Source organism: Gossypium hirsutum, chromosome D06 (genome assembly GCF_007990345.1).
Source record: "Gossypium hirsutum isolate 1008001.06 chromosome D06, Gossypium_hirsutum_v2.1, whole genome shotgun sequence".
Taxonomy (NCBI): Eukaryota; Viridiplantae; Streptophyta; class Magnoliopsida; order Malvales; family Malvaceae; genus Gossypium; species Gossypium hirsutum.
This window is the reverse complement of record NC_053442.1, coordinates 51,550,693-51,576,958: the sequence shown is the minus strand read 5'-3', so window position 1 is coordinate 51,576,958 and position 26,266 is coordinate 51,550,693. Positions and strand designations below refer to the sequence as shown.

The 26,266-nt window shown below is 34.6% G+C and overlaps 7 protein-coding genes across 8 annotated transcripts; 3 read left to right on the top strand and 4 right to left on the bottom strand.

The window, feature by feature from the left end:
• Window positions 1-1,859: 1,859 nt before the first annotated feature.
• Window positions 1,860-2,629, bottom strand: LOC107900152 (serine/threonine-protein phosphatase 7 long form homolog). The gene is made up of 3 exons (XM_016825851.1): window positions 2,255-2,629; window positions 2,010-2,142; window positions 1,860-1,918 (listed from the first exon to the last, which is right to left on the bottom strand). The coding sequence occupies exons 1-3, from the start codon at window positions 2,627-2,629 to the stop codon at window positions 1,860-1,862; spliced, it is 567 nt and encodes a 188-aa protein (XP_016681340.1).
• Window positions 2,630-12,918: 10,289 nt separating this feature from the next.
• LOC107900393 (mitochondrial inner membrane protease subunit 1) lies at window positions 12,919-14,045 on the bottom strand. Its single transcript, XM_016826008.2, has 4 exons — window positions 13,780-14,045; window positions 13,428-13,652; window positions 13,248-13,358; window positions 12,919-13,163 (listed from the first exon to the last, which is right to left on the bottom strand). The coding sequence occupies exons 1-4, from the start codon at window positions 13,867-13,869 to the stop codon at window positions 13,116-13,118; spliced, it is 474 nt and encodes a 157-aa protein (XP_016681497.1). The 5' UTR covers window positions 13,870-14,045; the 3' UTR covers window positions 12,919-13,115.
• Window positions 14,046-14,481: 436 nt separating this feature from the next.
• LOC107901846 (uncharacterized) lies at window positions 14,482-20,507 on the bottom strand. 2 transcript variants are annotated; one of them, XM_016828006.2, is made up of 4 exons: window positions 20,251-20,507; window positions 19,508-20,162; window positions 14,833-18,604; window positions 14,482-14,736 (listed from the first exon to the last, which is right to left on the bottom strand). In XM_016828006.2, the coding sequence occupies exons 1-2, from the start codon at window positions 20,296-20,298 to the stop codon at window positions 19,581-19,583; spliced, it is 630 nt and encodes a 209-aa protein (XP_016683495.2). In that variant the 5' UTR covers window positions 20,299-20,507; the 3' UTR covers window positions 14,482-14,736; window positions 14,833-18,604; window positions 19,508-19,580. The 2 variants fall into 2 exon arrangements, with proteins under 2 accessions (XP_016683495.2, XP_040951417.1); XM_041095483.1 differs by having other exon boundaries at window positions 14,833-20,162.
• Window positions 15,406-19,312, top strand: LOC107901844 (LRR receptor-like serine/threonine-protein kinase FLS2). Its single transcript, XM_016828004.2, is given in 3 exon segments — window positions 15,406-16,054; window positions 16,057-18,534; window positions 18,807-19,312. Coding segments are annotated over 3 exon segments (3,492 nt in total). The 3' UTR covers window positions 19,172-19,312.
• Window positions 20,508-20,645: 138 nt separating the features above from the next.
• Window positions 20,646-22,091, bottom strand: LOC107901843 (chlorophyll a-b binding protein of LHCII type 1). Its single transcript, XM_016828003.2, has one exon. The coding sequence runs from the start codon at window positions 21,596-21,598 to the stop codon at window positions 20,801-20,803; it is 798 nt and encodes a 265-aa protein (XP_016683492.1). The 5' UTR covers window positions 21,599-22,091; the 3' UTR covers window positions 20,646-20,800.
• Window positions 22,092-22,477: 386 nt separating this feature from the next.
• LOC107901842 (chlorophyll a-b binding protein of LHCII type 1) lies at window positions 22,478-23,779 on the top strand. The gene has a single exon (XM_041095482.1). It carries the CDS (start codon window positions 23,047-23,049, stop codon window positions 23,527-23,529), a length of 483 nt encoding a protein of 160 aa, XP_040951416.1. The 5' UTR covers window positions 22,478-23,046; the 3' UTR covers window positions 23,530-23,779.
• LOC121218421 (chlorophyll a-b binding protein 21, chloroplastic) lies at window positions 22,732-23,043 on the top strand. Its single transcript, XM_041095602.1, has one exon. The coding sequence runs from the start codon at window positions 22,732-22,734 to the stop codon at window positions 23,041-23,043; it is 312 nt and encodes a 103-aa protein (XP_040951536.1).
• Window positions 23,780-26,266: the final 2,487 nt, after the last annotated feature.

Sequence of the window (26,266 nt, the reverse complement as noted above, 5' to 3'; positions counted from 1 at the left end):
AGGTTTGTTGTCAGTAATGATAATATCTGCATCATCCTCGATAGATGGAAAGGAATAATTACCGCCATTAGATGTTTCGGTGTACCATGGAGATTCGTTTACTGCATCCGGCACATTGTGTCAAACTTCCACTGAGAGTATAAGAATGTAGACTAGCGGAGACAAATTATGAAAATGGGTAAAGATGACCTTATCTTTTTAATATACATTTTAATGTTGTAACTCGAGATTCTAACTAATATTTTCTTAATACATACATAGCGTACAAGCTAGAGCCACACCTTTTCTGGCAAATGATGACTAGACTTGAAAGTGACATGGAAGGTGAAACGAACACACCTTTTCGAAAGTGGTTGGGTACTATGGAGCCGTGGTAATAGGCTCAAAGTTTTGGCAAGGGGTTTCGGTATGGTCATATGACCACTAACTTGGCAGAGGGGGTTAACTCCGTGTTGAGGAAAACATGACATCTTCAAATTTTATCTATGCTCTCGGCTACATTCTATAGGCTAGCTAGCTTGATGCCAAGAATGGGACAGTAGCAAGTCAATTAGATGGAATGAGGACACGTGTTTTTCGAAGATGTTAGGGATGCAATGGTTGTGAACCATCGGAGGGCGAGGTCAATGAATGTTGAAGTATATTCATGACATTGTGAAACATTTCGAGTTACGGAGACAATCAGTTATGAACTCTGTATACCACCAAGGTCCAACAAAGTTGATCTTTGAAACAGACGGTGTGATTGTAGGACGTTCCAGGCACTTTATTATCCCTCTGTGCATATCATAGCAGTTTGTGCTTGTGTCATTTAAAATTACAAAGTTTGTATTTTTGCATTTATATGTTACTACAATTAAATAAATACAAATTTGACTATTTAAATTACAAAAACCCCTAAAATTAATGGTTTAATGGTACGGTCCTAGGGGTATATTTTTGTGGTGGTCGGTGTTCACGTTGCGGGTGATTGCGGCGATCAACGTTCTCCTCACTCAAACCTGGGGGTGTGCTAAATATAGTTGAAAAATCATATGCCCCAAACGTTGTCGATGATATTGGGCCGAGAGGAGTGGAATACTGCGGTAGTAATGGGCTAAAGATATCAAACGTCATCTTTGATCTCGGATCAAGTATATCAAAACTGGCTTTGGGAAACTCTAAATGATATCTGTGGCCTTATGAGCCCAGGAATAGTCATCGAACCCCAAGTCCGGATGATAAGAGCTATCCCCAGACTGCGTATGAGACTGCTCGAGTTCGAGCTCTTTCTCAAACTCTGGCTCAGGTTCGAGTGAGGGTTCTGGCTCGGGTGCAGGAGGCGTATATGGAAGAGGATAATCATATGCCCCAAGTTGGTGAAAATTGATTTCCCACCAAATAAATATAGTTTCCCCATATCAGAGTACCCTTGTATGTATGCTAACGATGGCTGCAAATCAAAATAAATATCTATATGAGGTCTCCGAGCCATCTGGTTGTCCCACATTACAATATACTGTTGATGCACTACTGCTTAATTATTTTCGTGTTTTGCCCTCTTGCTAATCTCGTAGATCTTCCCCAATTGCATTGGCAGAGCTGGGATATATTGTATGCAACCGAACTGCCGGAGTACTCGATCCCCGTTATACCACTTCACTGTTTGGAAATTTATAATAGGCGTTAATGAACCACAATTTTGAATGAATGTGGGTAGACGAGGGAATAACAATCGTAATTTTCGGCAATGAATAGGGCATCCAAATGAACTGCACAATTAATAACATGGTTCAATTCTAACACGGTTCAAGTAAGATATACAAAGTAATTACATGTCACGAATATTAGAATAGTTTACCCCTTCCCCGGCATGTTGTTCAATCATCAGACGGGATATCGAAACTGTGTATGACCTCCACCCGAATTGATACTCCATCTACGAAAATAAATAACTTGTTAGAATAATATCATTAGAAAAAAAATTGTCACCTATTCATGAGTGGAAAAACATGTGCTTGGTGACTAACCGGTGCCAAGAATGGCATCCAGTAAAGATCCCAAGACTGCAACAATATGAGGCATCCACCTTTGTCCACAACAGAATGCTTTGTCGTCTAAAAAAGCTCGTAGTACAACATAGCCAGTACTACGGAACCCCAACTATACAAACAGATGTTATGCAAATTAGTTAACAAGGGTAAGTACATCAAATGGATCTTGTTGTTATTTGCATCTAGCATGAGTACACCCCTATAATATGCATAATACACGCCCGAGCGGTGCACAACAGCTCCCGCTCAGTGGCATTAATTGGTAAATGCTCAAAACTGGCCTTCAGCCATGAAAACCTCAAACCCATAAATTTTGACTCAGCATTACCAGGCGAGACTCCTAGTAGGTTATCACAAAGGGCGGCTAGCTTAAAGATTGTACTTACACCCGTTACCCCACTCCCATCAATCGGGAGCTCAAGTTGTAGTGCAACATCCTCTAGAGTGTTAATGCACTCCCCACGTAGCAAATGAAAAGTGCAGGTCTCCGGGCACCACCGCTCGACCAAAGTAGATATTAAGTTACATTGCAAATCAAATGTCTGAATCAATGTCGTTGACCGGAATTCGGCTAACCCAAGTATGACATTAGTCATTCGTCCGAGGGATATCCTAAACCATTCACACGACCCCTCAATGCGCAGTACGGGCCATGACACTATTAAATTACAGAAATAGTTAATATAACATAATTTAATTCCGTAAATGATCTGGAACTTTTTATAAAGGAACCGATGAGTAACAAATAACAATTTATTACCATCTTATTAATTGTGTTTGATATGTGATCATTGTTATTAATCAAAGAACCCATTTCGATATCTACAATTTTAAAACAAAGAGTTCAATTAGTTTGTTGCAAAAAATATATTTCGATAATTAATTTATATTTGGGCATTTTTATCCCACTAATAGGAAAAATATTATTAAAATACATATATGTGACACCCTAACACAGAGTTTCAAATAACGCATTTTGATAATTTATTTTTAAGGTGGTCCATTTTAAATATTTATCAAAATACATAAATATGATACAATAAATTTTACAATAAATACAGTACAAAAATTTAATTAAAAAAATACTAAACAATTTGTCTATATCACATTTTTTACTATACTATTGTAGTATATAATTAACAAAATAAAAATATCTCATAAATTTCAACTCAATGGTCTCATCTTTTATCTACCTATATATAAAATAAAAAAAATTTATGTTAAAATAATAGATACTATTAAAACAAAATAAACCTAGTTGGTTGGACTATATGTTGTTATGTGCATCTAATAATAAACCAAAACAACAAAAAATACATGTCCATAAGAAAATATAACATAAACATCTCATCAATTCCAACTAAATGGACCCATCTTTTACCTGCATAAAAAAAACAAAAAAAAATTTATGTTAAAACAACATAAACTATCTCAACATAATAAACCTAATGGGACTAATGTTGTTATTTGAATCTAATAAAAAACATAAAAAAAAAGACTTTAAAAATCAAAGAGAAACATACCTGCACGCTTTCTAAAATAAATCAAACAACCTTCCCTTTTTACTGAAATAATACCTTACAAAAAAATTTAAAAAAAATAATATCAAAATCTAAACAAAAATACATTAGTTCCTTTTTTTAATCCTCTACAAATAATGTATGAGCCCTAAATAAATAATTCTATTAAACCATATACAAAAATACCTTAATTTCTTTTTCTTCAAACCCTAAACAAACAAAATCCACAATTTTTTTCCTTAACCCCCCAGCTAATCCTAGACCCTCCCTAAACTAACCCAAAATCCCTTTTATTTCCTTAACCCTAAACTTTTTCTTTGCTTTTATTCTCTTCTATTCTCGACTCCACCACAAATCATCTACTTTTTTCCTTCTTCCCTTCTCTATTCTGCTACTCTTTATTCTCACCTCTTTTTTTCCCACTACATTCTCTTCTTTTTCTTTGGTCTATTTTCTTTTCCTTTTTTTTCCATTGTGGGGACCATTATAAGGTCCCAAATAACATTTAATATCCATTTTCACGAGACCCTTAAGGGTCTAATCCTATCGGCAGGCACAACTAAGCAGCAAAAGAGTCCCATCCATGCTAGACCGATGCTGCTTGTCAGGTAAGCACAACCACTACTGATGCCGCATGTCAGACAGGCTTTACCAGGTTCTCCTCGGGCTATGTGGACCACGGGTTAAAACCAGTTTAAAATGGGTCATGTGGGGTGTATTTTTTTGTTTGGGTGCTGCCTACTAGATGCCCACCATTGATTAAAATTATTTTTTTCATATGAGAAATCTAAAACTGTCAGTTTTAAGGTGGTAGTGCTGCCTATGCACCACCCTCCGCCACCCCATCTATACCATTTTGGTAATTAATCCAACATGTAACCTATTTTCGAATTTAATATATTATTTTATATTATATGTGTAAAAAAGCCTTATAGTGTTCATTGAATATGGTCTATAATTTTTAATATTATTAAAAAATATAAAAATATAAATGTTCTAATTATCATTTACTTTACACAAATTACAATAATTAAAAATGTATTATTTTAAAAAAATTATTTAAAATTTTAACTCATAACATCATGTGCAATGCAAGTGACATTAAGAATAAAAAATAATTTATGTATTGTTATTATGTTTATTAGTTATTATTTGAGTAATGTTGATTTATAATAACTATATAAATTAAAGCTATATTGTACATTGAATATGATATTATGATTTCAATGATTTAAATATTATTAAAAAATATTTATCTACAAATTTTTTAATTATGTTTTATAATATTGATTATTACTTTACACTAATTACAATAAATAAAAATGTGTTATTCAAAAAAAACTATTTAATAATTAAAAATTATTGTGTTTGGGTGAAGCTAGTTATATTCTTGGAATTCGAATATTTAGGGATCGAAAGAATAAAATGATAGATCTATCACAAGCTTCATACATCGATAAGGTACTGGAACATTTTGCAATGACTGATGCAAAGTCAGGCGCTCAGTGTAACAGCCAATTTTCAGTTACATCGGAACAGTGGTTTTGGGACCACAAATCCGAAGTTGGAAGAAAATTTATTTTAATATTATTTTATGGTCTACAGTATGATAGAAATACAGTATAAAAATTTCATTAAAAAATTTTACCGTTTACATGTCTAAATTTGATGAAAAGGACCAAATTGCATAAAGTGCAAAAGTTGAGTTTTAATAGCTATTGGTTTAAATAGCTATAGAATTTAAAATTGGAGGTTCTTATATGGTAATTAGACCATTAAAATTCTTAGTGGATAAGAATGATTATTCATCATTGGAAATTGAAGAAAATATTAAGGTTAATTTTGGAAAGATGATAAAATAATTATGATAAATGAAATAAATAATTAAATTAATATCATTTTCATCATCTTTCCTAAAACAAAAACATGAAAAACCTAGCCATGGAAACTTAAGTTCAAGCAAGCTTATTTTGCTTAATTAGGTGAGTATTATTGTCCCGTTTTTAATGATTTTTATGTTCCCGAGATTGTAATAGCTTAATCTAGCTATCTCGGGGATTAATTTGTAAAACCATTAAAGTATTAGGGTTTTTCCATGGATGAGTATGCTTGAATTATGAAGTTTTATGATAGATGAACAACTTTTGTAAAAAGAATTTTGATGAAATTATGATTTAGGAACTAAATTGATAAGACGAAAATTTTATGGAAAAATTCAGAATTTTTTGAAATCCATGGGCTGCTGTTGATATGTATAAAGATCGGTTAGGTTTCAAATAAGGATTAAATTGTATGAATTTAATTTTTCGAGCCTAAGGACAAAATTGTAATTAATTAAAAGTATAAAGGCAAAATAGTAATTTTGCCAAAGATGTTTGTTGGATTAAATTGAATATGAATTATATTAAATTGAGCTAAATGCATTCGTATAGATCAGGATAGACCTAGTACGGAATTGGATCGAGGAAAAGAAAAAGTATCAGATTAGTAGCATACAAATCTACGTATACTTGTCGAGGTAAGTTCGTATAACTAAATTGTATATTTGTATAATTTGAATTGAATATTGTTGTGTGTGTGATTTGTATGAAATCTCATGTATATTATTGATCACATATTCGACAAGTGCAGTATTCCGTTTGAACATTAGAAATTCGATGGATACAAATGACATGTCATTAGGGTTCCTGGATTGGTTGTGGTCCTACATATGTTGCGAACACACCACAGCTCTTATGAGCATCCTAATATTTGGCTCTCACGAGCTTCCCGATTAATGGCTCTCTTGAGCTTCTTGATAATTGGCTCGCATGAGCTTCCCGATTAATGGCTCTTATGAGCTTCCCGATAAACAGCTCGATTGAGCTTCCAGTTATACAGCTCACATGAGCTTCCCGTTACATGGCTCGAAAGAGCTTTCCATTTACATTCTCCTATGGGCATACCTGTACATGAATTGACGAATTACAGATTTGTACACCTTGTGTGTACTACTCGAGTATCCAACTATATTTTAAATGGTTTAATGGGATAAGTTCTGATATGAGACATTATGAGTTCGAAACAAACTATTACCGGTATATACTTAGAAGTACATGGAAATGATATTACATGATATACTGAAACATGAGAGGGATGATACATGTATGTGAAACTTGCCCAGTGATTATGTACATCCATGTTTATTGGTTATTGAAAGTGTTACATGGCTAACATGTTAAGGGTATGTGTTTAGGCTTTTGGCCAAAATAATTTGGATAAGTTTTATATGCTTACCTTAAATGAAATTGAATGGTAAGTTAATTTCCATGTTATACGAACTTACTAAGCTTAAATGCTTACTCTGTTTTATTTCTCATGTTTTATAGTAAATCGAAAACTCATTTTGGTTGGAAGTTGGTCAGAGTAGATTCACATTATCCAGTGACTCATTTCTGTATAAATAGTAAATTAATTTTGGTTATAACGACATGTATAAGCTAATTTGGCCAATGTTGGCATATAAACATTTTGTTGAGATTAGTCATTTGTATGGCTTGTATTTGGTATAAATTTGTATATATGAGTATTTGGACAAATTGGTAAGTATGGATTCTTGGATATATGTGGTGTTATGTCATGTATAAAATTTGTTTTTGGCTTGGTTGATTGCCTGGATATAGATTGTTGATGTCCAAAAATGTTTGGTTAGGTTGTTGGCAAATTGGGTGAGAAATGACCTATTTTTGTCTACACGGGTAAAGACACGGGCATATGTCTCAGCCGTGTGTGACACACAACTAGGTGACACGGCCTTGTGTCCCTTGTATCTTTTAATTTACAAAACAGAATGCTCACACGGCCTAGCACACGGGCATGTGGCTTGGCCATGTGACCTAAGTTAGAGAGCTCATAAGTTTGGACATTGGCTGGGACATGGCCATGTGTCCCTATTTTGAATGTCCACACGGCCTGGCCACACAGACGTGTGTCCCCTACACCTTTGAAAAGTTTTAACGTTTTCCGAAAAATTCTTTCAGTACCCGATTTAGTCCCAACTTACTTCTAATGTATATTTTGGGCCTCGAGGGCTCACATAAGGGACATTATACTTGATTTCAATTGGTTTCTGATATGAATGTTATATAATATGAAATATCTATTTATTTGTTCTGTAAATTCCGGTAATACTTTGTAACCTTGTTCCGATGACGGATACGGGTTAGGGTGTTACGCTCAGCTAACTACATCAGGTTTTCATCTTTCTATAAATGATTGTCCTAAGATAGTGGAAGAAAGAGAGCATATGAGTAAGGTTCCATATGCTTTGGCAGTTGGAAGTCTTATGTATGTGATGCTTTGCACACGTCTAAATATATGTTTTGCAGTAGGAATGGTTAGTTGATATCAGGTGAATTCTGGTCTTAGGCATTGACAAGTTGTAAAGCATATATTAAGGTATCTTAAAAGAACTAGGGATTATATGCTTGTGTATTCTGGGGAGAAACTTACTCTTATTGGATACACAGACTCAGACTTCTAAACCTATAAGATTCGAGGAAATCGACATCGAGAAATGTATTCGTTCTAAGCTATAGAGCCATAGTATGGATAAGTGTAAAACAAACTTGCATTGCTGACTCTACTATGGAAGTCGAGCATGTGTTTGCTTCTAAGGCAACGAAAAAAGCAATATGGCTTTGAAATTTCTTAATCGAACTTGAAGTTATTACTGATATGGAAAAAGCTATAACACTATATCGTGATAACAATGCTGCAATAGTTAATACCAAAGAAATGAGAAGTCACAAGAGAACGAAACACATTGATCAGAACTATCACTTAATACGTGAGGTAGTAGTCGAAGAAATTGTAGATGTAGTAAAAGTAGCTTCTAAAGATAACCTTGTGGATCTGTTTAGTAAGACTCTTGTAACTAGGAGTTTCAATAAACACGTCGAGGATATGGGAATGCAAAACATGACATATTTATTTCACTAGGGAAAGTGGGAGATTGTTGGGAAATGTGTTCATATTATAGTAAACATATAATTATTTTCTATGTATTTGAACAATGAATAAATAAATTTCACATTTCACTATTATATCTTTTGTATTTTTATCTTTCATATTTTGTATGCATGGAGAAATTGTGACAAGAAAATATTAGCTCATTGATTGTCTAAGTTCAAACTGATGATAAGTGGCATTGTAAGAACATTTACATTGCGAGAAAGACAACTTATTTCAGATAATCTAAACGAGTCCGTAATCTCGTAAAAGAATCAAAGCAAGCATTTGATTCAAATAATGAGAAAGATTATTATGTCATCTACAATTCCAATTAATGAGATGACTAGTCTTGGCTATCAAAGCAGTTAACTCCATGGGTAGAGACATAGATGTATTCATTGGCAGAATGATACATTGGACTAGACCCAAGATGAATTAATTCTAAATCCATTTGTGAATTAATTCACTTGTGACGTTCATGGTGTGATTTACCTAAATCCTGAGTTAATCACTGACCATGCGTATACAACTCATGTGCTTTGATATAAGGGAAGGATTATGCTCTAAAGATGATCAAGCCCATAGCCGATATGTTAGGTACATGACTTGTGTATGGCATGGCTTTCTAGCAATAGTGGAATTCATAGCTCAATTTTAGAGTTAATGATATCCTCTTATTGGCATTGTGTGGATTGATAAATATGAAACATGACCACAAGTTACTCATTCTCGAACGAGTCATTTGTTGACAGTGATCATATTAATCATTAAGAAGACATAATGGTGACAATGAGATAAAATAAGATTGTATTGAGTGAATGAATTTAACTTAAATGAATCAATGATATCATATAAGGGTAACACACACATGACGAGGTCATTGGACGAAGCAGTTCGATGAATTGCTTTCGTAAAGAGTATACAATAAGGAGTATTCAATCATGGTACTTCTTGTGGACTGACTTCATAATTAAGTAATTGCGAATTATCGGAACGATGCTTCTGGACATAATTGCAATCACTAGAGCCTAATTATAACTGTTCGATTGGTCCATCTGCTGGCTTAATAAAAGCTCAATCGGACTACATTTGAATCAAAAGAAAATTCTATGACTTTAGGAATAATTTAATTGAGTCGATTTATTCGATGTTGAATTAAATTAGGTGATTGTGAGATTTGTTCAACTAGAGAATTTGATTAAATAATTTTCTTGAAAAATTAATTTAGAAAACCTAAGTAATTTTTGGAAAAATTAATTTTGATCAAGTAAAATTAAATTAATCAAATCAATTAAAATTAATATGATATTTTTAGAAATTAATTTTCAAGTAAGACAATTGACCCAATTGGTAATTGAATTTGAAAATTAGACTTGAGATCGTAAATTAGGCGTTGGAGCCCAAAACCGAGACCAAGACCCAAAAATTGGTCGAACCAGACCGACGGTCCAACCAGTGGCTATATCTGATTGGTCAGGTTGTCTCTGGCCCAGACCGAATCGACAAAAATCAAACCAGCTCAGGGGGTCGACGATTGCAATGACAACATTTCGGTGGTTGAAAAATGGTCGACGTCGATGGGTCTTCGGTGGTTGAGCAGTGGAAGAATTATACTCCTACTAGGACTCTACTAGAGAATTTGATTTCAGATTAACTATTTCAAAAATAATATTATTCTAATAGATTTAATATTAAATTTAATTTAATACTTATCTTAATAGTATTTTATTAATTTAATATTAAAGTGATTATCTTACTATTAAATTTAATTTAATGTTTATCTTGTAGATAAATATTTTATTAATTCAATAGATTTAATATTAAATTTAATCTAACATTTATCTTGATAAGCACTATATTGATTTAATATTAAAGAGATTAAGTTTGATCATAGTTGAACTCTCTATACTCTCCATATATTATTTTTCACACACTTGAATTCAAGAGAAAGTTGTAGAGTGAAAATTCTCTAAAGAAATTATTTCAGAAAATTTCTAGAGATATTTTCCTTATTTACAACTTGACTCAAAAGTTTAGAGAAATTACGAAATTACCCCACTGGTAACTTTTGTGAAAAATTTTCTGATTCGAAGCGAGCCCATACTCGACAAATGTGAACTTGAAGATAGTGAAGAAAACTACTTGGTCGAAGCGTTCATCCTAAATGAATTGAAAATGTACAAATTTGATCAAGTGTTTATTACTTTAGATATCACAATCAAGTTATTGTTTTGGAAATTTTTTTTAAAACTTTGGTTTTTCCCTAATTTATTTTCTGCTGCGTTTTTCAAATCTAATTTTCCAATAGCAACATGATCAATTAAGAGACATTGAGGCATCTCATATTGTGGAGTTAATTGACAGTGTTGAACTTAAAATTGGAAAAGGAAAAAATCAAGTTTGTACTCTCCAACATCCAGGCAATACCTGATGGGGATCTCATTTAGCTTCTCTCATTTAGCTTTTCTCAATAGCTTGATGAGGATTTTTGATTTCGTCCATGTTATATTACAAGATATCATCAAGTCCGGCAACCTTACTTAAAAGATTGAAGTTGATGTAATATATGATGCAATGACAACCGTTGAATTTGTTTTCATATTTTATTTCATGATTGAGATGCTTGGAATCACTAATGATCTTTGTCAAGCATTGCAATATAAATCGCAAGGTATACTAAATGTGATGAAGCTAGTGTCATAAACTAAAACGCTTCTCTAGAAATTCAAAGAACATGGATAGGATCCTTTGTTTGAGAAAGTGAAGTTATTTTGTAAAGATCGTGAGATAGAAATCCCTAATTTAAGTGCTCCATACAAAGCTGGTCGAGGTTGGTCTCCTATCTAGAGAGATAACCTAACAATTAAGCATCACTATCAATTTGATATAATCATTATTGGTATCAATTCATTGCTAACAAAAATAAATTCTTGCTTTAATGACGAGGTAGTGGAGTTAATTGTTCTTAGCTCCGCTTTGGATCCACGCGATAAGTATAAAGCTTTTCAGATGGAAGAAAGCTTTTCAGATGGAAGATATCTGCAAGCTTATGAATGATTTTTATCTGGACGATTTTACAAAGCAAGAAAAGCTACACATGAAGATTCAATTGGAGCATTTTCAACTTGATGCTCATTAAAGAATGGAGTTGCACAAAGCTTCTATAGTTGCCAAGTTGTGTCAAGTTCTATAAGACAAATAAGTCGAGTATTTATCCTCTTATTGATAGAATTGTTCGTCTTGTGCTAACTCTTCCCGTGTCTATTGCAACGATCGAACGAGCATTTTCAGGCATGAAAATTTTGAAGACAAGGCTTCACAACAAAATGAAGGATGATTTTCTTTCAACTTACTTGGTGGCATACATAAAAAAGAGATAACTCTAGAATTTTTAACAGATTCTATCATTGATGAGTCCGATCTTATGAAAAAGTGGAAGGTGCAATTTAGGGTGCAGAAATAGGACTAAGCCCAATTTTTTTAATTTAATTTTTGGAATTATATTATGTTTTATGAAATTTTTAGTATAGTATTGGTTATTCTTTTTTTACATGTTGAAAATAAATATTTAATTTTATGTAGTGTGATTTTTTTCCTTTTTATATTTTTACAGTTAAATCGTTCATGCTTTTTAAAAAATATTAAATTGATTTGTTTGATAAGAAAAAAAAAGTATCCAAGAAGAATGGACACTTTTTTATGTTAAAAAAAAGGTCGTTTGGATTTAGAAGTTTCGCCCCCATTGGAGTAAATTCCTAGAGTCGTCCCTGTGTATAACAATACACATTTGTTCAAAGTTCATATATAATTTTCATATTTATCCCTTTTGAAACTAAAAATAGAAAAATGAACAAACCAAATAAATAATACCAAATGTAAAATTCTCTTTTTATTTAAAATTTTAAAAATAAAAAAATTGCTTCAAAATAGCATTTATATGCTTCAAAGGCATTCTCGAAATCATTGAGATTGAGGTATCTTTCATATCAGTTTTGTAATTTATAAGGAGTAATTTTTTTAGGTTTTGTGGTTAGTTTTATGAACAATGCTATCTTCAAGGTTCAAATCCGAATCCTCCCTTTAAAATATAATTTACCTTACCATTACTTGTTGATATTTTTTAATTAATATTTCTCATAATTCTTAATAATATCAAAAAATACAATTTTATTAACTTAAAGAGTTTGGGTACTCAAACCATGGAATTTGTAATTAGATATCATTCCCCCTGAAACCTATTTACTTACTTGGGTTGTTAATTTTGACTAACCTTTCATGCAGTTGATATTATTTCATGAACTGCTCCATCTTTGCCTATTTGGTTTAGATTTGTTATTCTGCACTGTTTACCTATTAAGATTTTCCCAAAAAAGTAAGCTAGTAAAGGGTCTTTTATAGATTTTATAAATCAATCAGCTTCTTCTCTTTCCTTCTTTCCTCATCCTCTGTTCATTTTGATTGCCAAAACAAGGAAAAATCATTCACTTCATAAAACGTACATCATCAACCCTGTGAGACATTCTGACAAACATGTGTTGTGCACAGAAGTCCTCTCCATCTCCAATAATGACTACTTGGGTTTAGGTGCCAAGGATCCGAAATCTTTACGAGGCAATAACTATAAACAACAAAGAAATGATCAAAACTTGGTTAAAGCCAAACAGGTAAAGAACTGATGTAAAAATGAGAAGCGAAGGCTTACCGTCCAAAAAGCTTTGCCTTCCACAAGACCATAAGGAACAGCTCCGAAATTCCTCGAATCCTTTGTGTTATATATGTTATCTCCTTCTACCCAAACATGCCCTTTTTGAACCTATATATTCACAAATCATTTTCATTCTTTGAATATACAAAAGTGGAAATCCAAAAAAATATACAGTACCACAATAGCATTGCATTTATCACTGTTTTTGGGGTCGACGACGTAGGTGACTTGATCACCTTCCATTCCGACCAGCCGTTTGCAGACAACCCTCCTAGGATTCTCAGGCGACCGAAAGAAGACCACGTCACCAGGTCGAAGTTTTCCAGTTCGGGTCGAAATGCGCTCCATCAACAACACATTGCCTGTTATGCCCAAGGTTGGAAGCATGCTAGGACCATAAGTCTTTAGAGTTCCGTCATTGCCGCCGCCGCCCAAAATTCATAAAAGTAAAATTAAAACCCATAAATAAAAACATGAAATGATGATTGATAAGCTTGTTTTTATGGGGGATAGTTGAAAGATTTCTTACAACAACGGTAGTGCCGAGATATTTGTGGGTAACATAAAGCAAACAGAGGCCTCTCACTATAGGGATAACCCTGCTGCTCCATTCTCCCATTCTTCTCTCTTTTTCCAACTAATTTAGATTCTGGGTTTTCAAACATGGTAATGAATTAATCAACGATAATGAAATGTTTGTGGGCTTTGAAATAGGAAGAATCCAACATTGATCCATATATCCTGCTTTGGGCTTTATTACATTGTTTTGTTTCAATCTTGGGTTGAGAAGTAGGATGCATGAAGGAATCCCAGTATTCCTAGAACTGGTAAATCATCTTCTTCGGTTTTTTCTGCCATGATCCGTGATTTTTTGTTTTTGAAATTACCGCTTAAAATATTCTAAAACTACTCTAATTATAGTTGAAGCATCAAATCAGTTTCAAGTATTAAAACAAAAATTTACTAATTTTTAAAAAAATTAAATGTTTTTTGAATTTTAATTTATATTTATATATTTTAAAACTTTATAAAAGAATTTTTTAAAACTTTTTTGAATTACTTATATAATTTTTTTAACATTTTTAATCAATATAATATATAATATTAAAAATAAAAAAGACACGTATGGAAGGTCAACATTAATCAATGTCAGTTAACACCAACACCGATTAATATCTGGTTAAGGGCGAATCAAAGTCAAATCTATTTTTTAAATAAATTTAATTGCCACTAGCACGCACAATTTGATTGCAGATAAATGCGACCAAGCCAAATACCAAAATGATAAATTAATACTAATCCAAGACAAAAATAAAAAATAAAAAAAATACACGCATAGTTCGGAATTAAACCTTTAAAAAAAATGAAACGAAAAAGGGCAGTCCAAGTTGTTCAGAAACCGTGGGTCAAACCAGAATCAAGTTGTCAGACTCCTTGGACCATAGCTTAATCTGGCTTTATTATTGCAAATCAGTCGCAATAAATTCTGCAAAACTCAGAAAACCATGGATTACATTAGATTGTTTGAGTCTAATTGTATGTGTTTACTGTGATATTAACGATAGAGATGGAAACTACCTACCATGTGCTAGCCCAAAATTAGACATTATCCTTTTGGCACCAAGTACAAAATCCCAACCCATCCTTCCATTGGCATTTTTCGTTCAACTTGCCATAATGGTGCTACCGCCATTACCTACTTTTACACTTACAACGTTTGCCGCGGAGTCAACTAAGCATTTACTAGTTGGAAGAGTGGAGCTTCCCGGATTCCCACCTCACGTTCTAGATTCCCATTGATTACACTCACTAAACGACATTACCATTACCATCTCCCACTTGTATTAATCCACACTTCCGCTGGTAGGTGGATCAGTCAAGTGTTTAGACTTGAAATCGTCTCTCCTTCTTAGCTTCTGAACATAGGTGGGGTTTGCACTTTGTACGTATCTTTTCACTGTCTAAGACCACTCAGTTAGTTTATCATATTCTGGATTGAGTTAAAAGGTCAATGATATGACACTCATTTTGGCTTCCAGGGATCAAAGATTGGTTGAAATTTGCATATAAGCCTGACTTTGAATCCAATTCATCATCAGTTACGATAGTTCCTTTCAAACCAGCTTCAGCGTTACCACTACCTTAGCTAGCAGTGATGTCAAAATGTGTCAGTTTAATCATTGTTATACTTTGTTCTGTTTTACTTACTGTGCTGCATGCAGGACCAAGCTTGGAAGTTGAAGTTGAGGCGCTTCAGGCATTCAAAAGATCTGTCACTCATGACCCTTTAGGAGCACTTGCAGATTGGACGGTGGCTAATCATCACTGCAACTGGTCTGGCATTGCCTGTGACCCTTACTCGAGTCAAGTCATTTCAATCTCCCTGCTTGATAAGCAGCTTAAAGGGGAGATATCTCCGTTCCTTGGAAACCTTTCAAGCCTCCAGGTTCTTGATTTGACTTTAAATTCATTCTCAGGTCATATACCACCTCAACTAGGACTATGCTCCCAGCTTACTCAACTAATTCTTTACTATAATTCTCTGTCGGGTCTATTCCCACCAGAAATAGGTAACCTTAGAAATCTGCAGATGCTGGACTTAGGTGATAATTCTTTGAATGGAAGCATCCCTGATAGCATTTGCAACTGCACTTCCTTGTTAGCTCTCGGTATCATTTACAACAATCTCACAGGGACAATCCCAAAAGACATAGGAAACCTAGTTAATCTTCAAATGTTGGTAGCATATAGAAACAATTTGGAAGGTCCAATACCTGTATCCATTGGCATGTTGGGAGCGTTGCAATCTTAGACCTAAGTGAAAACCGTCTGTCTGGAGTAATACCTCCTGAAATAGGGAACTTGTCAAGTTTAGAATATCTTCAGCTGTTTAATAACTCACTCACGGGAGAAATTCCATCTCAACTAGGTCGTTGTAGGTCACTTCTTGCCCTTGAACTCTACACCAACAAGTTCATAGGAGCCATTCCTCACGAGCTTGGAAATCTGGTTCAGTTACAGACTTTAAGATTGTATGGAAACAAGTTGAATTCCACGATTCCTCCTTCCTTATTCCAATTGAAATCATTAACCCATTTAGGACTCTCAGAGAATGAGTTGATTGGAACTGTATCGGATGAGGTTGGGTCTTTGACCTCGTTACAAGTACTGACCCTGCATTCCAATAAGCTCAAGGGGGAGATTCCTTCATCAATAACCAACTTGACAAATTTGACATATTTGTCAATGAGCTACAATTCCCTCACAGGAAGACTTCCACAAAATCTTGGATTGCTTTACAATCTAAAGAACTTGAGCCTGGAAGTCAATCATCTTGAGGGATCAATTCCCCCAAGCATTGCCAATTGTACCCATCTAATGTATATATCTTTGGGGTTTAATAGGATAACTGGGAAAATTCCATCAGGTTTAGGACAGTTGCCAAATTTAACACGTCTATCTGTAGGGCCAAATAGGATGTCAGGTGAAATTCCTGATGACCTCTTCAACTGCTCAAATCTTCGTCTCCTAAGTATAGCTGAAAACAATTTCACTGGATTGTTAAAACCAGATATCGGCAAACTCTATAATCTCCAGGTTTTGAAAGCTTCTTTCAATTCATTTGTAGGGTCAATTCCACCAGAGATTGGCAATTTAAGCCAACTCATGACCTTGACCCTTGCAGGAAATGGTTTCACAGGCCGAATTCCACCAGAAATATCAAAAGCCTCTCTCCTTCAGGGGCTTTCATTGCATGACAACGCTCTGGAAGGTGCCCTACCTGAGAGACTATTTGAACTGAAGCAGCTAACTTATCTAGACTTGCAGCACAACAAGATAACAGGTCCCATTCCAGATGCTGTCTCAGAGCTTGAGTTTCTTACATATCTCAACCTCAACAACAACAAGCTCAATGGGTCCATTCCAAATAGAATGGACCGTCTATATCGACTTTCAACATTGGATCTCTCTCACAACCATCTCAGTGGATCAATTCCCAAGTCCATGTTTGCAGGGATGAAAATGATGCAACTATATCTAAACTTCTCCTACAATTTCTTAGATGGACGTATTCCAGACGAGCTAGGGATGCTGGAAATGGTACAAGCCATTGACATCTCAAACAATAACATTTCAGGAGTCATTCCTACGACACTTAGAGGCTGCAGAAATTTGTTTTCTCTAGATCTTTCAGGAAATAAACTTTCTGGTATCATCTCTGCTGACGCTTTTGCTCAATCGGATATGCTTAGAAGCTTGAACCTTTCAAGAAATAAATTAGATGGTGAAATTCCGGAGAACTTGGCAAAATTGAAGCATCTAAGCTCACTAGACCTGTCCCAGAATCAACTTCGGGGTCATATTCCTGAAAGCTTCACCAATAGTTCCAGCTTGAGGCATCTAAATCTTTCATTCAATCAACTTGAAGGCCATGTTCCCGAGAATGGCATATTCAAAACTATCAACATGTCAAGTTTGGTAGGAAATAGAGCTCTCTGTGGAAACACATTTCTCGGGTCGTGCAGCAAGAGAAGTTCAAATCGGTTTTTGAAAAAGGCAATAATAATTCTCAGCATACTTGGATCTGTTTCTGTAGTGCTGACCCTAGTGCTAGCCATTTCATTCCTCCTTTGGCGTGCCAAAGAGAGTAACCCAGTCAAGTTGGAAAATCCAGAACCAGAGTTTACAGCAGCAGTTCTAAGAAGGTTTGATAAAGAGGAGTTAGAAAATGCTACAAGCTCCTTCAGCAAAGATAACATTATTGGAGCAAGCAGTTTGAGTACTGTGTATAAGGGTCAGCTGGAAGATGGCCAGCTGATAGCAGTAAAAAATTTAAATCTGCATCAGTTCTCCAAAGAATCTGATAAGAGCTTTTACAGAGAAGTCAAAAACTTGAGCCATTTAAGGCACAAGAATCTGGTCAAGGTACTTGGGTATGCATGGGAAAGTGAGAAGCTGAAGGCTGTAATTCTTCAATACATGGAGAACGGAAGTTTAGAGAGTGTTATACATGGCTTCATGATGGATCTTCATATCTGGACATTATCTAAGAGAATTGATCTTTGCATTTCAGTTGCTAGTGCATTGGGTTACTTGCATTCTGGTTACGATTTCCCCATTGTGCACTGTGATTTGAAGCCTTCCAATATACTTCTGGATGGTGATTGGGTCGCACATGTAAGTGACTTTGGAACAGCTCGCATGCTGGATGCCCATCTCCATGACGGAAGTAGCCTTTCTTCAACATCAGCATTTGAAGGCACTATTGGCTACTTGGCACCAGGTAATCTTCAATTACTCCAACTTATTAAGCACTCATCCATTTCTCTTATGTGCCAGAAAAATTTCCAAACCTGCAATATTTTCAATAAGCATCTTGGGAAAAGATATGGTCTCCCATGTTGCATGTAGTCTAGTTTCAACTATTCTAACACTAGAATTCCTTCATATCTTTGAATGGATCAAGTGATAATCAAATGAACATGCTTAAACAATTACATGCTTATAAACTTGCTGAGAAATGGATTACTGAGACATTACTCTGCCCTCATTCAGAATTTGCATACATGAGGAATGTCACAACTAAAGTGGATGTGTTCAGCTTCGGCATAGTAGTCATGGAGTTCCTAACAAAACAAAGACCAACTGGACTAATGGAAGAGGATGGACTGCCAGTCAGTCTCCGTCAACGAGTTGAGAAATCCCTTGCTACTGGAACCAAAGGAGTCCTTCAAGTTTTGGATCCTATGCTAGCTTCAAATGATTCCAATAAACAAATGGAAGCAGTGGAAGAACTTTTCAAGCTAGCCTTGTTTTGTACCTCCCCTAATCCTGAGGAAAGACCCAACATGAACGAGGTTTTGTCTATCCTTTCGAAGCTAAAAGCAAATAACTATGAAAATGAGGCCATAATCTCATGAAGAATTGAGCACCCTGCTGTGTTGGAGAAGCATAACTGCAGACTCCATTCGATTCTAATGTATTGGAAGGATAAATATATGTAATAGCAGTTACTCTTCACAAGTGAAATGAAAAAGATTGCATCTTTGTTTTTGTCTTTAGGTTTTGGGCAATTAACCAATTAAAAGTATATATATCAGCAAATCTAAATATATGTACAAACTTATATATATCATGTATATAAATTTTTGGAGATTAACCAATCAAAAGTATATATAAAAGCAAGTCCAAGCAAAATGTACAAGTATAAATCAGCTAGTCCAAAACAAAAGAAAGTATTTTTATATTATCATTACCTTCTGACATTAAATGGTGATATGCAAAAGAAGAAAATCCATTGAATAAGAATCCTAGTAATGTCTCAGACTGTCAGTCTTTAGGAGGGTCAATCTTTAAAAATTCATCTATAATTGAAGGAAACTCCAGGGTTTGAAACCCAGAATCATCAGCACTCTCAAAAGCAGCTTTAGCCATAAGCAAGAAAGCCAACCTCAATGGCTCACTACCATTCCTGGAGAAATATCTAATCCAACCTTCCAGTCTTTCCACTTCTTTGTCACACTTTGGCCCTTTAACACCAACAATCTTCTCATAAAATCCACACTCACATCCACAAGAATTCCCTCCACCCACAACAGTTTTGTGCTTCTCTCTTTTCTGGGTTTCTCCCAGATTATCCGATAAACCCAAAAGCTGCATCAAATATTCGATATCATCAGTGTCTTTGCTTGTTGTGGGGGAATGTGGGGGATTAATCTGAGGTTGGGTTTCATTTGTAGAAACGGACTGAGGTGAAGAAGACATGAAAGCTTGAGGGGGTTCGCTGTTGGTTATGTTGGTATTGGAAGGGTGGGTTAAGTGCAGGTAAAATGGGGTGCTTAAAGATTGAGTAGGGACATGGGGTTGTCCTGAATCTGGTTGGTCTTCTTCTAGTTTCAATCTTTTTTCAACCTGTAAGAATTTGAGGAAACGAATTCAGATAATATAAAAAGGCATGCACATATTTGTATGTAGCCATATACGATTGAATAATGGATACCTGTTTGAGAGATGAGAAGAAATTGCAGTGTAGAGATGGCGGTCGCATTATGCAAGTTTCTTTGTTCCTTTCTTTCTTCCGGCCGGATGCAAGCTTGGTCCCTTGCTATGCGCCTTTGCTTTCCAAATCACTGGTTTTAACTACATATTTTTTCAATAATTTATTAAATTAAATAATAATTAATTTTAAATTAAAATTTTTATTAATTTAGATAACAGTATGAATTAATATTTGATACACCAATAATTTTAAAAAATTTTCATGTGTAAAATTTAAAAATATTACTGACAGTATACCAAATGGTATTACAACACCATAATTAAAATCTTTCCAAAAGCATTACAGATTTTGAGAATTTACAAATAGAAGTACACCAACCAACTAAAAACATGCGATGAAACAAGTGATAATCCTGGAAGTTTTCCCCATTTCTTGAGCTTTTTGAACGAAATTACAGAGATAAAATTCACATTATTCTCTCTCATTGATTTGCGACAATTTTAAACCACACACACAACAAATAACATCACACACGAATCATTCTCTAGCCTCACTTTCCGGGGACAAAATTGGTGGCATAAGCCCAGGCATTGTTGTTGACAGGGTCGGCAAGATGGTCGGCCAAGTTCTCCAATGGTCCCTTTCCGGTCACTATGGCTTGGACGAAGAACCCGAACATGGAGAACATAGCCAATCTCCCATTTTTGATCTCCTTGACCTTGAGCTCAGCGAATGCCTCTGGGTCATCAGCGAGACCCAATGGATCAAAACTACCACCTGGGTACAATGGGTCAGTCACCTCACCAAGAGGGCCACCAGCAATACGGTAACCCTCAACAGCTCCCATCAATATTACTTGGCATGCCCAGATGGCCAAGATGCTTTGAGCGTGGATCAAGCTTGGGTTCCCCAAGTAGTCAAGTCCACCCTCGCTGAAGATCTGAGATCCAGCCTTGAACCACACGGCCTCGCCGAACTTGACTCCATTCCTAGCCAAAAGCTCAGGGAAAACACATCCCAGAGCTCCCAACATGGCCCATCTGCAGTGGATGACTTCTAGCTCACGGTTCCTAGCAAAGGTCTCTGGGTCAGCTGAAAGTCCAGCAGTGTCCCAACCGTAGTCACCAGGGAACTCTCCGGTCAAGTAGGATGGAGGCTCACCGGAGAGTGGACCCAAGTACAAAACTCTGTCAGGGCCGTACCATGGGCTTCCAGAGGCAGCAGGCTTGGTGGCAGTTTTCCTCATGGAAACACGCCCATTGCCCTGGATTTTAGGAGTGGAAGGAGAGAACTTGACAGCCTTTCCGGCAAAGGATGGGGAAGAGAGGGCCATTGTTGCCGCGGCCATTGTGATTGTGAAGTGAGAACTTTTCTTGGGTGATGGAAGGTTTTGAGAATGATAGAAAGAATGCAAATACTCAAGGTTTATATAGGGAGTTTTGAGAGTAGAGATTCCGTAATCCCCTCCGTATCTATGCAGTATCTCTCATTTCATTGGGTGCTGAAGATTTTTATATTGTTCTTGCATGCCCAATTAGCACTCTTTCACTCCACACATTCACTTAACCATCTCCTGGCAAATGTTTCGGAAATTTCTGTAATTCATTAGATTTGAATGCACAGTTTGACTCGTATTAAATTAACAGCCCTTCCACAATTTTCATGAGAAATACATTCATTTCCAAAGAGAAACTGAAGTTTGTGATGTTGAAATCATGGCAGCATAATAAAAATTACAAGAGTTTGAGTGGCTCATAAGATATAAAGCATCTCTGCAGAAGAAAATTCTTGTTTTTGCAACTGCATCTAAACACTTTGAAGTTGATAAGATTTAAGTTTATGGAGCAATTATGGCATCACATAAAAACTATAGTTTATTTAAATTAATTCCATATAATTTTCATTAATTTCAAGTTGTTTTTTATATTTGCAAGTTCATGCTGCTTTTTTTCCGGCTATCCCACCAAGAAGGGACGATTTAATTACTATAATTTGTTTCTGTTGCCCTTAAGCCCATAGATACCTGTCCAGTTCAGATCAAGGTTAGAAAAGTTACAAAAAATAATGTAAACTTATCCTTGAATGGATACAGAAAGTTACATTTGTTAAGCAATATGATATAATTGATATTAATTCCATCTTGTCGTGCAAATAAGAGTTGGATGTTTGTTCCAAATGGATATGGGGCTATCCGGTATCACAAGTGGCCTAATATCATTGGAGCAACAAGAAGCAATTAGAATTGGTAGAGATTGTTCACCCCAATTATCCTACGTCTGATAAGTGGGGCTAAAGGTGCCAAGTAGACTTTGCAAAATCGAACTTCCTAAATGTTGCAAACCAATGGGAATTGAGATATGGATATCCTAAGATAAGGACCCCTTTTCCTTGCAAAATTATTAATAACCCCATCCCATGATCCCAACTACCACACCACCGCTCAGTTGAAGTTCCTTTCATTGCTTATCACTCAATTGTACAATGGCAGCAGCAACCATGGCTCTTTCTTCCCCATCCTTTGCCGGAAAGGCTGTCAAGTTCTCTCCTTCTACTCCTGAAATCCAAGGCAATGGGCGTGTTTCCATGAGGAAAACTGCCACCAAGCCTGCTGCCTCTGGAAGCCCATGGTACGGCCCTGATAGAGTTTTATACTTGGGTCCACTCTCCGGTGAGCCTCCATCCTACTTGACCGGAGAGTTCCCTGGTGACTACGGTTGGGACACTGCTGGACTTTCAGCTGACCCAGAGACCTTTGCTAGGAACCGTGAGCTAGAAGTCATCCACTGCAGATGAGCCATGTTGGGAGCTCTGGGATGTGTTTTCCCTGAGCTTCTAGCCAGGAACGGAGTCAAGTTCGGCGAGGCAGTATGGTTCAAGGCTGGATCCCAAATATTCAGCGAGGGTGGACTTGACTACTTGGGGAACCCAAGCTTGATCCACGCTCAAAGCATCTTGGCCATCTGGGCATGCCAAGTAATATTGATGGGAGCTGTGGAGGGTTACCGTATTGCTGGTGGCCCTCTTGGTGAGGTGACTGACCCATTGTACCCAAGTGGTAGTTTTGATCCATTGGGTCTTGCTGATGACCCAGAGGCATTCGCTGAGCTCAAGGTCAAGGAGATCAAAAACGGCCGATTGGCTATGTTCTCCATGTTCGGGTTCTTTGTCCAAGCTATAGTGACCGGAAAGGGACCATTGGAGAACTTGGCTGACCACCTTGCCGACCCTGTCAACAACAACGCCTGGGCTTATGCCACCAACTTCGTCCCCGGAAAGTGAGCCTAGCGATTAAGAATGATTAGTCAGTGCTTTTATGTTTTCCTCTGGGTGTGATGTAAATTTGTTGCAAATCAAATAGCGCATAATGTCCCTTCAAACCCTGAATTGTCCATTTCCTCTCTGACAAAGCTTTTGATTTACATGCACATCGGTATTACCACTTGTTTAGTTGCATGTTTTGAATTAAATGGGCCTCCGGTGACCGAGAATGAGTTTATGGCCAATCCAGGCATGGCTTTATCAACTTCAATTAATCTCTCACCAATTCATGCAACGTTTATATTTTTTTATCAATATAGTTTTTGTTGCTTTTTTTTTAAGTTTAATTTCATAATTAACTTTTTAATTTTTAGTCATTTGTTGACATGACATAAAATAAATAGTGTCATATCAATATGAAGGACACATATATTATCAAATGGGTTGTCATACCAGCATCGCTAAAAATTAATGTTTTAGTTAGCACTTTTATTAAAAAAGCGGCTTGACTCTTTTTGAAAGGTTAATTGTTAAATTTAGCTAAAAAATGAATAATGCCCAAATTGATAAAAGATATAAACGTTGAAGGCCAAATTTATCATTATATTTATTATATAAATAAATAAATTTTAGGCTTAATGCCTCTTTTGCCCCCTTACTATAGCTAAATTATCACTTTGGTACTTGCACTATTTTTATCAGTTTGGCCCTTATACTTTATTTTTATTAGTTTGGCCCCCGTTGTTTCATTTTGTAGTCCCTATTGCCCCATCCAATTTCCCGTTAAAAAAAAAACACTAATCCAACCAATGACACATTGAAACGTGTCAAGAAAAAGCAAAAAATTTATTTGAAAATTAAAAAAGAAAACCATTAAAATATAAAATATAAAAATTCTGAACCCAAAAAAAATCTTAAAATTTAGAAAGTAATAAAAAAATCATAATCTATTTTTGAAAATTATAAAAAAATATTTTAAAATTATAAGTATGTAAAATTTCAAAAGAAAATTTAAAAAATATAAATTTTTTTTAAAAATAATTTGTTTTGAATTTTAGGTTTTTTTTTTAAATGTTAGAGTTTCGTGAAAGTTTTAAAGAATTTTATGGTATTTTTTACTAAAAAAACTCAAAATACCTTAAAATATAAAAAATTAATAAAAATTGCAAAAATATTAAAAATTTCAAAAACATAGCATAAAATTCTTTAAAATTTTCATAAAATTATGAGATTTTCTATAAAAAAAGACCTAAATTGCAAACAAATGATTATTTTTAAATTTTACGATATTTTTAGTTTTTTTTAATTTCCCATACTTATAATTTTAAATTTTTTTAGAATTTTCCAAGTTTCATGGTTTTTGAGGGGTTTTTTCTTCGTATTTTTATTTTTAAAAATATTTTCTGATTTTTAAAAAAAAGTTTATAAGTATTTTTTACTTTCCTTGTGATAATGTGTCATTGGTTGACTTCAACTTTTTTTAATAAAAATTTGGATTAAGGGTAACTATATACAAAATGAAAATACAAAAACTTAGATTATAAAAAAAAATACAAATATTAAAGTAATAATTTAACTATATTATATAAGCCAAAAAGAAATTTTAAAATAACAATCATAACAATTATTGTGAGCTGCAATTTCAATCTTTGTACCTCCACAATCTCTTTGGAAAAAAGGTAAACTATACAATAATTACCTAATTATAAAAAAAAAATTATTTTAAGCATTTAAAAGAAAAAAAATTGTAATTTAAGTATTTATGTTATATAGTTTAATCATTTTGATTACAATCAATAAACTGACGTTACAGTTAAAAAATAATATAATAATAAATTTAATTCTTAATTTTTACATATTATATCAATACAGTTATAATTTTAAAAAATTAACCCTCAAAACTTACAGATAATCTCAATTTTATCCAAATTTAAAAAATATATAAAAATACATAAATATTTTAAAAAATTAATAATACGTTTAAATTTTATATTAACATTTATATTAATATTAAATAAAATAAAAATCTGCGAGGACTGTTTGAAAAGAATCTTACAAATTCAAGTAGCTTTCTAATTGATGAAATCTCCATTGAAGGAAAAGGTAAATTTCCCTTTAGTGATTAAAGCTTTCTAATGTAAAAAGGAAGCTTTAGTAAAGCAGGAACTCTTGCCTGTGTTTATATACACCCACCCATACCCACTCGTCTCACGGGAAAAGACCATTGAAATTAAAAGAGTGGGATGTTTTGCAGACTTTTTAAGGAGCATCTCTAACCAGTCGTTGAAAATTGATTCAGTGCTGGACATGAAGAAATTCTAAGTGACCCCAAAAAGTTGTGCTACCATCCATCTAACCATGCTCAACAATAATACCTAGACTCAAATGTAATTTTCAAAAATTCAGAATCTAGTTATTTCTAGGAATTTGGTTTCTCTATTTATCAAATTTCAAAATTCAGGTCCAACTATCAATTTTTTTGATTAAATTTGTTGTTGTGACATTTTGAAACAGAAAAAATTACTCATTTAGTAGTCATGTAAAAAAAACTGTTATAATTAACTTGAATTTAACAAAAAAAAATTTAATAGTATTTACAATTGGACCTGAACTTTAAAATTTGAAAATTAAAGAGATTAAATTCCTAGTTTTCAAAACCTACAATGACTATAAGCATATTTTAACCTAATATCTAATATAATGTGTTTAATAAGGAAACAATACAGGAAACAACCCGCGGAGGGAGAAAGGGACGGGG

Coding starts and splice junctions, on each gene's coding strand:
- LOC107901846 (XM_041095483.1), bottom strand. CDS start 20,298: ATGCGACCGCCATCTCTACACTGCAATTTCTTCTCATCTCTCAAACAG. Junction 20,163..20,250: donor TCTTCTCATCTCTCAAACAG/GTATCCATTATT, acceptor AAATTCTTACAG/GTTGAAAAAAGATTGAAACT.
- LOC107900393 (XM_016826008.2), bottom strand. CDS start 13,869: ATGGGAGAATGGAGCAGCAGGGTTATCCCTATAGTGAGAGGCCTCTGT. Junction 13,653..13,779: donor ATCTCGGCACTACCGTTGTT/GTAAGAAATCTT, acceptor GGAACTCTAAAG/ACTTATGGTCCTAGCATGCT. Junction 13,164..13,247: donor AAGGCAAAGCTTTTTGGACG/GTAAGCCTTCGC, acceptor TGTTGTTTATAG/TTATTGCCTCGTAAAGATTT.
- LOC107900152 (XM_016825851.1), bottom strand. CDS start 2,629: ATGACTAATGTCATACTTGGGTTAGCCGAATTCCGGTCAACGACATTG. Junction 2,143..2,254: donor AGCTGTTGTGCACCGCTCGG/GCGTGTATTATG, acceptor CTGTTTGTATAG/TTGGGGTTCCGTAGTACTGG. Junction 1,919..2,009: donor GGATGCCATTCTTGGCACCG/GTTAGTCACCAA, acceptor TTATTTTCGTAG/ATGGAGTATCAATTCGGGTG.
- LOC121218421 (XM_041095602.1), top strand. CDS start 22,732: ATGGCAGCAGCAACCATGGCTCTTTCTTCCCCATCCTTTGCCGGAAAG.
- LOC107901843 (XM_016828003.2), bottom strand. CDS start 21,598: ATGGCCGCGGCAACAATGGCCCTCTCTTCCCCATCCTTTGCCGGAAAG.
- LOC107901842 (XM_041095482.1), top strand. CDS start 23,047: ATGTTGGGAGCTCTGGGATGTGTTTTCCCTGAGCTTCTAGCCAGGAAC.